This window comes from Pyxicephalus adspersus, chromosome 7, assembly GCF_032062135.1.
Source record: "Pyxicephalus adspersus chromosome 7, UCB_Pads_2.0, whole genome shotgun sequence".
NCBI classification, from domain to species: domain Eukaryota; kingdom Metazoa; phylum Chordata; class Amphibia; order Anura; family Pyxicephalidae; genus Pyxicephalus; species Pyxicephalus adspersus.
In genome coordinates, this window is record NC_092864.1 from 11,459,672 (window position 1) to 11,476,022 (window position 16,351).

Below are 16,351 nucleotides of genomic sequence, written 5' to 3' on the forward strand. Positions count from 1 at the left end.
ATTACAGGAAGAAATCAATATCTGCCCGGAGTCAAAACTGCAGCAAATTCAGTGCACTGTCAGTAATTATCGGCGGCACCTTCACACTAAAAGATGGTTTCACAGTAAATTCATCTTTATAAGCATGAGTGTGACAGCTCGGGTCTAGCGCCTGATGACACAATGATGCATTTTAGACTGTGAGTAATAAAAAGGACATCCGTTCGCCATTCAGACCACACATTTGAGGCGCACAGATTATCAGACACCCATGCAAATGAGCTGTATCAGGTTCTCGGGCCTCTCTGCAAGGGGTGCTAATTAGGAAGTGAGTTGAGCTGGATCCTGGCGGGTGGATGTGCCTGTGATATCAGTCCCGGTGGGTAGTCGGACCTAATGTCATTACGGGCTGGTCTGACCTTGTCTGGAGATGAAAGCACAGGGGGGATGACTGGAGCCATGCCAGAATCTCAAGGGCTGCACTTGGCACAACAATGTGACAAGCTGCGCTCTTATCACTCCCACGTTTTTAGAGCTGTTGGCATCCTTGCGTTGCTCAGACACCACTTGAAAATGCAAATCACATTTTATCTGGTATTCATGCCATCTTGGTGTGTAGGAATGTCAGGTCTATTTTTAACTGACATGTTTGCTGTAGTAAGACACTCATCTGTGTCTGCAAAAGTGCCAAAAATAGTGGCTTTGTTGTGGGCTATTACATAACACATAAGTTCCAGAATGCAAACTTTGAAGATACTCATCACAAAGCAAACTTCTAGTGATAGTTGCAGAATGACAGCAGTGCAGAACAGTCAGTGCAGAACTGACTTTTCATGATGCAGGACAATAGTGTGCAATGGGAGCCAGAGAATGGCTGCCATGAGAGATTTCGGAAGCAGGCACTCTACAACCATGCAAAGTCAGCAATAACCCGAAAGTTCTTTTTGCATTTTAAAAGAAGATATTGAAGGCATCACTCTACTCTATCCTGTCTGTATGTTTATGCTTTTGTACATAGCAGGCTCATAATGTTGCTTCACAATCCCCCAACATTAGTGTAGTGCTGAAGATTACAGTAGGCTATAGTGCTTTTGGTAATATAGGGGAAAAATGGCCTTGTTGGGCAGAACTACAGAAACACTATTAATTAAAATTTAGATGTAACTGTGAAGTTCAAGAAAGGGTAAGTTGATGACTTCAGAAACAGGTAGCAAGGGACACTTGACCATCTGCCTGCTATGATCTTGTTAGAAATCCCATTGAAAAACCATGGGTGTTGTTATGGAGTTGCCTCCTCATCCCCACGGCCTTCACTGTTCTTGATGGCTTTCAAAAATTTTAAATTTGTCTTTAGGATTTTTTGCCCAAACCGCACAGCATTTATAAGGATGAGGTACTGAAATTTAATGACAAGACCTTGCTATGTTCCAATTCATTCTAAAAGTGGTCAATAGGATGGAGGTCAAGGCTTTGTAAAGGCCACTCCAGTCCCTTCACACCATGTACCCATATGGAGCAGGCTTTGGCCTTCAACAAGTTTTAGCCTAAGGTTAAAAGCTCACAATTGTTTAAAATGTATTTTGTGTGTTGTACACATTAGAAGTACATTTGAACACTTAAACTCAAACACTTGGAGGTACTTTTGGCCATAAAATTTAAGCGTGATTGTCAAGTGTCTACAAGCAAAATTGGTCCATTAGCTAATAAAATTCAAATATGTGCTAAAAACCACTGGGGATTGAAGAAAGTAGTACTACTGAATGTCTTTGTATAACACGGGCAGTTCTTTATTTAAAGAGTTTGACATAATATTCTATGTTTTATCATGTACTAAGTGCTTACATACAGTGATTGGTTTTATACTGCTCATAACTTTTACCTAAAAACTTCTTGCTACACCAACATAATACTTTCTATTATATAAGCTCACACATACCTGTCTTTAAAAAATCTTCTAAATCCAAAGGCTATTAGCTTGAGAAGAGCCTCGAAGACGAAGACAATGGTGAAGATGTAGTTGCAATATTTCAAGGCGTCCTCTAGGGACTGGGAATGAAAAACAGAGAAATGGGCAGAGATTAGACTTTTCCACATCATAGTGATCCCATCTGGCTCTGCTGAGATTGAACTTTGTGACCCCACTTATAGAAAGGATGTCTGTAACCTCCAAAAGAGAACTTATTCTTCTGTTCCTTTTCTTGTTTATTTCCTTCTGACCAGAAACTTTAAAAACATAAGACAGTGCCAATATATTAAGAAGAACAGAGTCTATTATGTAATTGTATATAGGAGGACTGCTTGAAACATACACCGGTCATTGGGTTGTTTAAGGTGGAGGTAGGAAAACCATTTGGGGGATGGTCAATAAAACTTGCTTTAAGTGAAGCCAATGAAGAGTTTATTCAATCAGGCCCCTGCCACATCTGTCAAACAATATTTGAACCTGAGTTGGGGTTCTTGCAATTTGTATTTGATGGAATTTCTTTTGTTCTTTGCCAGGATTAAACTTTTACAATTTCAGTTTAGCACATACGTTTTATTCAATCAGGGACAGTATAAGTCACTCTGTTGCCACCTCTTGGAGTCGGACCCTTCCCATTGGGTGCATTAGTTATGTTCTCACATAATAGCATGGACTTTAGCAGCAATATGATAACATTTTGGCAATAGGCAGCAACAAGACTACTCTACTGAATCTTCCTCTTCTTTAGGGGAGTTTTCCTCTTGCTTTTTGTTGTTTCTTTGGGGTGGGACATAACACATCAAGAGTTCAAGAGGTTTAAACCTTCCTCTACACAACCTAAAAATGTAACTGTGTTTTTGGTTTTAACATCAAAAATTGGGCAAAAAATTGGATTATTCTTGCATACCCTGGGCTGGTTATAATGCTCCATGGACATGGTAATCACATTGATGCCAATGATAAAGGTGATGAAGAGGTCCAGGTAGTGGCTGGTGCACAGTGTATGTATGTAACGCCTGGTAGGGGAGTAGTCTGCGTAGTATGGCCTCCGCTGGGCTTCTGTATGAAAAACAAGAATCACATTGAGAAATATTATCAGCGACATTAACAAAACACCATCCTAAAAAAACCACAAGAGCAGACACATATAGCAGACAGACACTAAGAAATCTCGGACAGACAGACATTATACTACAATACTAGAAGCCGAAAACGAAAAAAAAAAAAATGCCCAGATCCCAGCCGATTGTTGGTCAAGTTACATCTGACCTTCCCCATACCAGAGGCCTTGCGTATTGTCAGTTTCTTCAGTTTTCTACAATTTGCATGTTTTAGTTAAAGTTCTTTCCTATTGATAATTATAAATCATACGTACACCAACATATACATTCTGCCTGTCAAAGCCATTAAATAATGTAACAAAAATGATCATCGGTATAAAATGCAATGCCCAACTAGGCTATGTTCACATTGGCCATGAGGTTGCGGTGCATTTACTGGTTCCTTTTGCCAGGGAACTGCTGCTTCTCCTGGCAGCAGCCCCATACAGGATGAATGGGGGGAGCACTGGTACCACTTACTGCTCCCAGCTGTCATTTGCGCAGACACTGGATCTTTAGGAATCAGTACTGCAATACAAGTGACCGAGCAGCATGCAAGGTGCCAACCTCTGGGAGCTGCACAAGATTGCTTGGTCCTGAAGAGTTGGTGGACAACATACACTATCTGTACGGCATCAGACACATAATGCCTCTCACATATCACCAAGTCCCTGACTCCCAGCTCCAAATTTGTTGAAAAAGTGAAAAAAGCTAAATGGTAGGTGCAAATACAAATCTATTGAACGTACACCAGTACAAAAATGATTCTTTATTAAGAATAGTACTATTCAGCACTAAGACTGCCTTATGATATCATATCCAACCAAATGTGTTCCATTTTAGATGTTTAAAGTCAGGCCTAGATGTGGATACCACGGGATACCTGCAGTTAGCCAGGAAAATTCAGAAGAACCCTTTCTGTATGGAAGGAATGGTCTCTTTGCAGAGGTCTGACATGCCTCTGCAGAGCCAGAACCTGTAAATCTGCAATCAGTTTATACTGCTTGCTGGTTGGACAGCCCTAGCTCTGACTTAGCAGGAGGTGTGTCGGACCTCTGCAAAGAGACCATGGCTTCCACCTAAAGGGCAAGGGTCCTTCTCTGCAACATATTGTTAGTGAACAGGCATTTCTACTGTAGCTGCTTTCTAAAGAAAACAAACTGTAAAACTTTGAACATATTTTGCTTTATTAACCTAGAATATATTTAGCTTTCAAGACTGAAGCATGAAGTGCAGAGGTGAGGTCAGTACATGCTGGGGTGGCATGGGGTGGCATACTGTGCCTAGACAAACAAGCTTTCCAAGTCTGTCCATAGCAGGCAATATTTATGTATACAGAAGAAGAATATCTTGTCCTGATTAACCTTCCCCGGTAATACTTTGTCTCGTCTGGGTCTGAAAATAACTCAAGTACCTTTCTGGAATGAATGGCATGATAGGGAACAAGAGATGTCAGTGGGCACTGCAAAACAGCTCAACACTTTAATGCTATGCAAGCTCCTCCGGAGAAATGTGACACATTCAAACACTAAGAATGGTGCGCCAGATGGTAAATCTACATTACGGCATTTAAATATAATTGTTTTATTGCTGATATAGTTTGGTCTTTTAAGTGCCTTGAGGGTATTTTTCTGTAAAAAAGTTAAATCACTGACAACAAATTGCTACAGGTAAAGGAAAAGTGGAATAATTTTGGTTTGGTTGAGTTCACCATGATGCCCCTTGTAATGGGTTTATTAATAGGGCGAGGGTAGGAATGATGGGACGAGCAAGTCTCAGAACCAGAATCCAGGAAGATTAACAGAAGCTAGCTGGACACTTTAGTATCTTGGAACTGGGAAGTCACCCTATAAAATGGTTAAACATATATTTGCCATTGCTACTAGCTGCTCTTCTCTGTTGGTTCAGCTTCCCTCCCCGCTTTACAAGCCCCTTAACTATACAGATAAAATGTATTTTTAATGGTCTATGGCGACTGAAGAGCCCCATAATTATCCAGAGATGAAAGACTCTTTCTAGTTTTATTATGCTCGATTTCAGCTTTTTTACATGACTAAAAAATTATAATTGATTTTGTTCAGATCTTCCTGGATCATAACATGGTATTAGGTCATTAAAATAATCTTTTCCTTGCATCACGGCTCCAGAAATCTTTTATTTTCCTATCTAGAAACAGACAATTAACCTATCGACTTGCATCTGAACGGCCTGAAATTGGCCCTCGAATCGACCAAGCTTGTTTTCTGTCCAGATACATTTCAGATGATCGGGTGTGTAACCTCCCTGGAGGTGCGGAGAACAAAGCCCAGTTGTCAGATCAATAATGATGTATTTTACGGAAAACTTTGTACTCTTTAGAGCAGGTTTTGTCCCAACATCGATTTGCATTGATCTGATTTACTTTTGGCTGTTGCAGTACAGTTGAGAGAATGTTTATTTAACTCCAAAGCAGAACACGAGGTGCTGGGTATTGCCATAAAGCAACCCTGTCCCTACACGGTTGAAGTAAAACAACCCCAGCTTATCAAACAAGATGCTATCTACGTTCTTTCTTTCTTTCTGGCTGTCCTTGTTTTTTATTTTGGTCCATAAAATTAACAATGGGCGTCTTGTGGTGTCTGTTTCTAGACTTCTATTTTTGGAAATTAATATGAAGAAAGGATAAACATGAAGCGGAACATTAGGCAAACAGACTCATATGGTGATAAAACACATTTATGGGAGTTATTTGACATCAGTGGGTGTTGGGCTATTATGATTACATCAATGGACATTATGATCCTGGATGTCTTGAATGATTTACTTCTGGAGATATTAAAATACTTTATTGGAAAAAACAGAAAGTATGTTTTTTATTTTACCTAAAGGATTTTTACAGTATTCATTTACTTATACCCCCTTTAGGGAATGGCTAAGGGGTACAATTCTACCCCTGTTCTCATTCCCCTGCTGAAGGGTGGATTTCTGGTTGCTTCCAATATAGGGCCTGATTTATTAAAGCTCTCCAAGGCTGGAGAGGATACACTCTCATCAGTAAAACAGGGTGATCCAGCAAACCTGGAATTGATTTCTTTAAAGTAATTTGCTATTTACTAGCAAATGTTTTGAATCCTGAACCAGATCCTTTTCAGATTTGCTGGATCACCCAGCTTCACTGATGAAAGTGTATCTTCTCCAGGCTTGGAAAACTTTAATAAATCAGGCCAAAAGTCTTCCTGTCATAATTCCCCTGGGAAAGGGAGATTATCTGGCTGTTTCCAACAAAGTCCCACTGTTCTTCTTTTCTTGGAAATGGCAGATATCTGGTTGCTTTCAACAAAGTACCCCTGATATTAACCCCACACCCTTCTTGGGACATTAGAAGTGTCTCTTGTCATTGGGAAGGAAGGGGATAGACTTTGATGCACTTTGATGGTCCCTGCTTGCAGGGTTCCCCTTCCCAATGTTTAAAGGCATGTAGCCTGGTATGGTACAGGAAGGGGAGGTTGCACATTGCTGGCTTTCCTTACCTAGTCATCCGTTCTGCATGCCTAAATATTATTGTGATAACAATATAAGGGCACCTCATGCTCATCCATTTTTCATAAGGTACGTCTTGCAGAAAAAAAGTGTATTATGAATAGGACAAACTATGGGGATTCGATGGGACTAGCTAAAATAGACCACTAAAATCAAATCAACCATAAGCAATAAATATGCACATAAAAGCCCCAATAAGGCTGCCAAAAGGGCTATCAATCAAAATGTATTTACAGTTCACAAATTGACCCTAATCTTTCCCTAACCATATACTTGTAAGCTTTATCTGTGTATTCCCTGCAGTACTGTTTAATTTCCAGAAATTATGACTGCTCTGTGTCCCTCTTCCCTACTTTCCTATTAAAGGGCTTACCGAAAAGCCCCCATATTGGCCCATCTAAGATCTTCAATGAACTAATTAATACAACAAATTCAAATTTTCCACAATCCATCCATTCCAATAATTTAGTCCAGTTGGTTGTATATTAAACCATATTTTTGATCTTTAAGCAGGTTTAGACAAAATAGCCTAGAGTCGGTCATTGTTCGTATATGAATTACCAAAATTCTGAACCGCCCTGCTTGAGCTTTTTGTCCATCAGTGAGTAGATTAAAAGTAAACTCCTCTGGGGTGATTAATAGAATGAAACACTATCTTTGAAAAGAATATGAAGCTTTTATCTTTGAATTATTAAATGCTAGAAGTCTCTGATACAGAACATATTCTAAATATGTAATATGCTCAATGGTTCATTAGGAAAATTTTGCCAATAAGTTTTTGTGCTATAATACCTTGGAGTGTGGCTTATTATTTCAACAAAAATAGTCCAACCAGAAAAAATAGGTTTTCAGTTGAGTATCTCCCTTTATTTCCAGAATCCAAACTTCCAGATACAATACAATATCCCTCAGCAATTCAGTCCAAAGCTATGTGATGCCTCTTTTGACAGCACCATTAACCAGGAGAAAATTGTTCCATGTTTTCGGCAGGAAAATCTATATCAATCCATCACTTGTCTCCTGCCTTCCCTAAATGCAAACTTGGCACCTGTCTTGTTTGGCTGACTTTTAAGATTTGTAATATTTTTTGTGGATACTTTTAAAGCTGAACTTTGACAGATGTATAAAACACCAGCAAATGCAAATATTAATGCAAACAATAATTAATGTTTGAGTCAACAGCACTTAGGAAAGGCAGGGGCAGCATCAGCAGCAAAGCAGTTGTGTCTCCCGCACAGGTGAATGGAGCAGAAAAAAGACCTCTTTGGTGTGCTGATGCTTCTTCATTGTCCAATCACAGGACAGACAAGGGGAGAGGCTATTTTGCTATCTCAGGACACAAGAAACATAAATACAATCCATCTTTCCATCACTAGATGTTCTCTTGGAGTTGTCATTCAACTTTAAAGACTGAGAACATCTATGCATGGGTGCAGTAGTTCCCTGGCTATGGGCGGATGGACATAATGTTGTGTCGTACAACTTGCAAAGTTGGTCTGAGCATAGAGATTTTCCATAATTTATTATACTAATAACGCATAAACCTATATATTTTTGGTCTTGAAATACTAATATTACCTAACTTAAATCATATCCCATTAAAACTTAACCTCAACCTAACCTGGACCTACCCCTATGTCTAAACTTCTGAATCAACAATCCTTAACCTTTCAATTAATTGTCAATGAAACAAACACCAAAAACGGTGACACCATGGCAATGCTAGATACAACTTGCTGAAAATGTGATAAAATACCCACACCTAAAAAATAAATGCCAAAAAGTCTTGCTCCCATGAGACCTAAAGCATAGACAGCTAATAACACATGGTCTTGGTCTGGAGGAACATTCAACGCAGCATGTTTTCTTCAGTATGGTTTGTCAATGGTTGACCACTCTGGATTATCAGGGGAAAATATAAAATAGGCAGACCAAAAATACTATTGGATCAAACCTGTATAGTGTTTCAGTCTTCACATCATGTAATTTCTTACTGGCAATTGTGTTACATTTATGGCAGTGGAATTACTGAGCTGCAGCTACATTGTTAAACAACAGAAATTGATCCCTCAATGGACAGGCAATCAATGGAATGACACAAGGTGTTACAAAGTGAAGGAACTATTAGCCAGCAACAGAAGACTAATTTTCTCTTTTTGCAGTAGTATGAACATGCCTTGAGGAGAACAAGCCCTCAGCTCTGGTGTCTGGCAAAACCCAAAACACCTACATAGTCTAACCTTTAAAAAAAGACAATAAAAAAATAATAGTAGAATGTAAAGAAACATTCCAAAACATTTTCATTATTAGGTTGTCAATCAGAATATAATACAAGCGACCTTTTCAGGACTAAATCTCCAAAATGTGGGTCTCTTTCTGAAAATCAGGCATACAAGAGATCTATGAGAAGTCATGGATTACAGAGAGTAAAGATGTCTAGCTTAATCTATTAGATTTAGATGTTTTTTTATTGTACAGCTGATACCAGAAAAACAGAATATAGCTGTAAAAGGGATAAATAGGACGATCTTATCTTCAGAAGCTGTACTGTTGAAAGCCCCACAGAGATCAAATCAATGACCTTCGAGGAACGAGCTTTGTTGAAGTCCTGTAGAAAATGGTGTTAGGAAAGTGACAGAAAGGGAACAGAATCAGGAGATACAACAATGCTGTCTTATGTGGATATTATGGTATAAACAAAGGACTGAGAGATAATGTTGTCTAAAGGATCACACAGCGAGAACATGGCAGACGATCCATACAAACCAATGATAGCTCAGTGGGAGAAGATCTGTGCGTGAAGAACTGGTCAACATGGTGCCTTCAAGCCTTGATCTGCTGAATTACAGACAACAATGATCTTTTATTTCCATAACATCTACTAAAGGTTCTATATAGACCGGGGTACACTATTTTGGGTGCACAATAGGCAACTATTGAAATTTATCTGGTCATGACCACCAGACGTATTTTGTGCCTTTGTGATTGTGCTCAGTTTTCTCCTGGATGGCTGCCAAATCTAGTGCAACAGTTCATTTCTCGTTACCCTTTAATGATGGTAGAGGAAGGACATATTTTATTTTTTTTGTATTACTGCTTTGTGAGGTGACCACTTAAAAATGACAGTGATGACCACAACTTAGAAGTCCATGCACCTTAAAATGACAATGACTGTCTTAACCAGAACACAGCAAGTATACAGTGCACCGACATATACACATCGATGCCCTGGATACTTTAAATGCTAAAAATATAAATCTATAGAGAGAAAAAAAAAAACAAGTGTAGCCCTTTATTGCCTGAAAACAGGACTAAGAGCTCAATAAACCATTGAAATACACACAAGGAGCTGTTTTACCCACCAAAGATTGGTCATTTTGTCTATCTAGTTCTGAGATTTACACGGCAATACAAAAAAAAACTGTTAAGGTGGTGACCGGATTTTTATCTACACCCATGCTTGGTCACTTCCCCACCTACCAGACTATAATACAGGATATCCCCACCTGTAATTGGATAATGAAGAAGAATTTATAATCTTAATACTTCAAGAAGAATGTATTGATTTCCTGGCAGTATACTCAATGTTAGCCCATGCAACAGATTGGTTGGGAGTAAAGGCCCTCAATCTTTAAGTAAGTTTACAAGTCTCTCTGAAAAAAATAACTGATATGCCACATGGTCCTTCTGCAGAGAGCACCAAATTCAGACACTGGGCCTGATTTATCAAAGCTCTCCAAGACTGGAGAAGATAGACTATATTGGGGGAACCTGGGTTGGCTTTTAGTTGGCAAATAATTTAAATCCCGAACCAGATCTATTTGATGCCTAGGTCGATTACCCAGGTTCTTCCATGATAGTCTAACACTCCAGTCTTGGAGAGCTTTCATAAATCAGGCCCATTGTCAGGGGAAGTTCTGTGATCTTAGAAAAGGGTATTAAATGCCTGGAAATGCTAACACCGACAAAAAACTGTGACACATGAATATATATCCCATGCTAGGTCTACTTTAAGAAAAGAAGCAACATCAAAAATTGGACTTGGATGCCTGCAAAGATGGAACCGAGCCACCACCAACAAATAAAGAGAAAACTGTAATCTTTATGAAATTCATGACGTGGTATGAGCACAGATAATCCTGTTAGCTGCTGCCAGACTATTTGCTAAATGACAATCAGGGATCTGCCTTGAAATAATCTTTTCGGCGATAAAAATGTGACAACGGAATTTTTATTTGCATCTTCCAATCCCACAAAAAGCATAAGCGAGGCTTCGGCTTTTGAGAATAATACAATGCAGCTTGTGAAAGTGGAATTAGGAACAATTTGCTGCAGTTTTATTTTTAACGAACAATTGTACTGCTGGCTGTGGGTTGAGTGTATTGAAGCCTGATAGAGAAATGAACTTTTCTTGTTTTAGATTGTGCTAAGTATTAAGAATAGGCGCTTGATTGCCATTTGCTGCTTTCTGTGCATTCATGAAGGTGAATGACAGTCCAGTTGTGACAATTCTGGCTGACTGGAATCCTTACCCAACAAAGCCTTCATTGACCTTGGTGACAGGAGGGGAGAGTGGGACTAGGACTGTACTTTACATCGGAATACAATAAACCATAATATAAAGCATTATGTTTATGGGTTGGTTCATTTAAAACTGAGATCTTATGATTACTTTTACTACTACTACTACTATTACTACTATTACTATTAAATGCTCAAAATGTGAATCTCCATACAGGTACTTCTATCTCTCAGGAGATCTGCCAGACCCACTATAACTAAATCCAAGCATAATTTGCATACATTTTTTGCTCATTAGCAGCCCAAAAGCTTTAATGTGCAATATGTTTTGTCCTAAGTCTACTGGTACTACCCATTTAATATTTACACTTTCTTTTACATATTGACTTGCATATCAATTGCAGGAAGCCTTGGAAGCCAGAAAAATGGGGTCAGTTTGCATGTGTTTCACCCTCATGGTAATATCAGTCCCCATGTGTCCCTGTTAGTGAGATTCTCTTGTATTTTCCTGGTACTAAAAAATGAGGATAAATCCTAAATTTTGTATTACCACTAGAACAAGAGTAGAGGAGAAATCTTCTGGAAGAGAGAGTTCCTGTGATGATCAAAAGGGGATTTTCTGTACATTGGAATGACATCCTCCTAATGTTGTGCACAGGGAACAAGAGACATGAAGCAGCAGATCTACTTTAACTTGGGATTTCAGGTCTTCTATTTTTTGACTAAATTGCTAAACCCTTGTCACACTAAAGTGCGTTCCCAAGCTTTCTCCTCAGATCAGTGCTTGTGGTCCTTTTTAAGCAGAATGGCCCATTTCCCGTGCTCCCTGTTGTTTGCTCTTTCCCGCAGTAAGTGTGGCATTTTGCAGGCTGGGATCATAGTATCCCAGTATCATAGTATAGTAAGACTAAGCAATGCTTGTATGTCATTACATTGATCCTGTCTAGTTTAGGAGGATTGACCACCCTCCCCCACCACCATAGAAAGCAATGGAAGTGTTAGCGGCCTTACTGGACCAGGTAGAAGGTAAAATATGGATTTTTTAACAACAAAACTAATCTGGGTGAAGAGAATGGGGCAGGGGGTTTAAGTGGAACCTGTATTTTGCCCATACTGTATATTTTCCCATAGTCCCCTCTACCATTAGTCAGAAAAAGCCAGAAAATTTGGAGGAACAGGAACAGAGGAACATATGGCCTCCCCTCAATCTATTGCTTGATTACTCATTGGCAGTACACACTTCTTATGGTCCCCATCACTTTACCTACTAGCCTCAATACTAAAATATTACTATTTCTGCATCATTGTTACAAATTAGATAAACCAGCAAAACACAATCATTACTCCCAAAGTTGTCCCGCTGATGTGTTCATAAAATATTGAGCTCCCAGTAATTTTTTATTTGGGCTCCTGTCCATTTTGAAAAAAAACTAATTTGAAGTTGGCAGCCTATAAAAATAATACAATGGTAATCCATGTGAAAGAATGAATGTCCATATCAGAACTGACATTCATTAGATCAGGATCACTGCGTTCCAGACTCATTGGTCACATATGCCAAGGTTCTAACTACATGCCAAGGTCTGCTATGTGCCCCTGTTGCAGCCCCATAAAAGCAACGAGCTGGCACCAGTGCCAGAATATTATTGGCTTGGCAAAGCACAGAAATGTGAGCTGATGTGTTCTGTCCATGGCCAAGTTATATTTAGTCCACCGGTCCCACTCTAAATTCTCATCAGTCTTTAATGTACCATCACAAAGACACGTAGCAAAGTGATTAAATTAGGCTATATGGCTGTGACACTTGGCCAGTATAACATATGTTTAATTATACGTTGATTTGGTTATACATTTAGATCTAAAGCCATTGATTAAAATTCTTGTAAAAGCTTTACATGTCAATGGCAATTTAACATTTGTTTTCCATCTTTCAGAATATGCTGCCTGTCACATATGCCCCTGGTGAAGGCAATTGGCAGTGTCGACATACATTTCATGGACATGGTCCACTGTTGTCACTACAAGAAATAGTGAAGAAAAAATACAGATTTGGAGAATTAAAACTTTTAAATATTTTAAAATTAAGTTAAAAAAAGGAATAAATTGCAGCTTAGATGTTGGATCTGCAAACAATAATTTTTCTGGCTCTCTTCTTATATTTCGATCCCGAGATTCTGCCCAAAACAAAATTTATGTCCTAGGGTGACAACATTAACTCCCTGTAGCGTATCCGTGATAAGCAGCCTTGTCACTGTAGGTCATTCTGATATGGACTATAGATACGGACCTCACTCCTTTCCATTGCTTACTAGTTTACAGAAGATAACTTGGAAAGCTGATAACTTTTTTTGCAGCTATCATATGTAATATATTAGGTAGAACTCCAACCATGAATAAAAAGATAAATATAATGAGCCTGTTAAAAGAACAAAAAAAAATTAGGTTTTGCTGCAAAATTCAACTTCAACCCAAATATTTTCTCTGCACTACTTTTTTCTGCCACTAGATGTCCTTAGTCTGATGGCCAGCATCATTGGTCCTATTTCCTTTGGGCCTGGGTCATTCTGGACCCATCTCCAACATGGAACAGAACGGTGCAAGGAGAAGAAGCACAGTGATGAGATGATTTCCTTGTCTTTAGATGAACTGATTTGCTTTTTGTGCTGCTTCTCCCTCTCACACTCCAGCTCTGCTATACAAGGGCTGCTAGATTATGGCACCTTTGGTTTTTAATCGAAGCTGCATTCATCAGTGTCTTTGATAGTGATTGATTACAGATTTAAGCTTTTGTTCTTGGGTTCAGAAACACTTTAAATTATGCAACTGCAGAACATTTAAACCTGTTCATTTGCAATGTGCAAATATCCACCATATCCATACATCAGCTATGTCTGTGCAGAGAAAGGCTTTATGTACAATGATATGTAGGTGACAGGTCCACTTTAAAGAAAAAAACAAACACAATGGATTTAAAGGTTGGTCCCCTGTTTGGTATCACTGAAGTATTTTCTGATTAGGTCTGATGCAGCTGTCAGTTTGCATAAAGAAACCGAAGCAGAGCGAACAAGCTGCTGGTGAATTCCATTTCACATCTGACAAGAGCGTTACCGCACTTATAGAAGAGCCAGTGGAGGGAAAATAAGAAGGAGAAAGATGGAGTTCTAGGACCTCGTTTAGAGGCTGGGCTGTGAGAACAAAGATTACCGCATTCAGAGATGACATGCTGCAGTGCACAGGGACAGGGATTTCTCTGCTACAATGCATCTTTATTTCTAATCTAAAGAAAAAAACATCCTTGCATTGTCTGATTCCACCAGTCATCTCTATCAAGGTATATGAGAGACTGAAATCTGGTTGTTATCACCCACCCAAACCCCCCCTGGCCAATAATCATTCCTTTAATAAGTTTTAATTAATTGCACCAAATAAAATAAAAGTTTTAAAAAACATGAAGCATTGCTGATCTCTTCAAAAAAAGACTAACTGCTTAGCCAGCATGCTGATCCAATGGTTTCTGTCTACACAATAACAGAATGTCAAGATATGTAGGTATCCTTTAGCATAAAATGTCCTATAACACACGGCTAAGGCCTGGCTTGCAGGAAAGCTTTCCGCTATGGCTCCCGGAAATGATCAGCCTCCCATGTGGCTCCTGGAAACACTCAGCTGTCCATGTGGTTCCCGGGACCACTCAACCACTTGCACCAGCTGCTGGTTCTTCAGGAACCAGCGCTTGAACTTTTTACAGCATGCGGTACTGAATTGCTCACTGCCACTCCCATTCATTCTCTTTACCAGTCAAAGGTGAAAACTACATTACCCATTCTCACCTAGTGTTCCATGACAGCATGGGCTTCCTACAAAATATTCATAAAATGACCTTCTTCGAATGACTTATTATTTGTCATTGGGTTCCATCAAAAAATGCTAGGGGTTCCTTGAGCTGTGTTTGATTGGCTTTCCTTTTGATGCTGCCTGGACCAACACCAATTGGTAGAGCCATTCGCCAACATCCCTTGGTAGAGCGATTGGCTCAACTAGGGTTCCATGACATCATGGGGTTCCTACAAAATATTCATGAGAAGATGCTAATTGGATTGCTTATTATATGTCATTGGGTTCCTACACACCTTGGTAGAGCCATTAACACCAATATTCTTTGTGGGTGTTAGTAAAAGTGGCATTCTGACAACAAACATAAGAGTCTTTAAAAGGGGTTTTCCAAGATTCCTCTTGGATAAAAGGGTTGAGAAAGGCTGTGCTACATTACGAAATGGGTTCAGGGGTGTAAGGAAGTGGTAACCATAGCACAACTTCCCCACCCATGAGAAAATAGCCTTGGGGCCATTTCAGACCCATGGTGAGTATTGTTCTGCTCTGTGCTCAACTGCTGAACCATTTTTTTTGACATAGCTGCAGCAGATTGCAGCACGGTTCTCAAAAGCAACAAGTCACAAATGCAAATGTTGTTAACTACGATGCAGTTTGATGTTCCTGGGTGCCCAGCAGCAGTTTGCTATGCACTTGGGAGCACCTAACTGCATGGTTTTCCACTGTGGGTGTTAAAGGGTCCTTGGGTTGCTTCAAAACACTCAGGAAACACTGCTTTTGATATATATGTTATTTGTATCTCTCTCCAGCTTGATTCATTTATTGGTCCTTTAAGTCACATTGCTCATTCACTGCTGCAGCATTTTTATCATCAAGTTCTAGTTCAATTTGTCTCTTTCGAGTCAGCCTCCCTTGGGCAGAGAGGGGTTAAGGATCGAATTTAAATCCTCGCTTAGTGGAAGCTGCAGATTCATAAGGTTAAAATCAGAACAAATCAACTCTCCTATCCCCCGCTCCACTTAGAGAGCGACGTCCTGCCCTTGCTCGGAGGCAGCCATCCTGCGCAGAGTGTAACACTGCCATTTGTCTGGGGAACCCGCCTGCAGATTTACAATAATTTCTCACAATTGTTATTTTCTGGTGCATGGGACGAGGACTGGGTTGATTTTGTAAAGGATGTCCCGAGGCTTTGTTCTGTGCAATCCTGTCCAATTATGTCTTAATTCTCAGCAGTAAATGCCATCCATTCCACAAGCTAATGACCAGTAACCACAAGGCATCACACTGTACCCTGTATGCTGGGGAAAATAATGACCTTAAATCACATAAAAATCTAAAATCTGCTGAGTACTTCAATATTGCCCACAGCCTCTCATAAATCTTAAAGGATATAAGGATATATATATATATATATATATATATATATATATATATATAT

At 39.4% G+C, this 16,351-nt stretch overlaps 1 protein-coding gene across 3 annotated transcripts in view; it reads right to left on the reverse strand.

Moving 5' to 3' along the window:
* Positions 1-16,351, reverse strand: part of CACNA1H (calcium voltage-gated channel subunit alpha1 H) — a 309,639-nt gene that overhangs the window by 17,134 nt on the left and 276,154 nt on the right. For all 3 annotated transcript variants that reach the window (XM_072417469.1, XM_072417470.1, XM_072417467.1), the window contains exons 26-27: positions 2,850-3,001; positions 1,916-2,025 (exon numbers count right to left, since the gene is read on the reverse strand). In XM_072417469.1, coding sequence (XP_072273570.1) covers positions 1,916-2,025; positions 2,850-3,001 — 262 coding nt within the window. The remainder of the gene's footprint in view (positions 1-1,915; positions 2,026-2,849; positions 3,002-16,351) is intronic.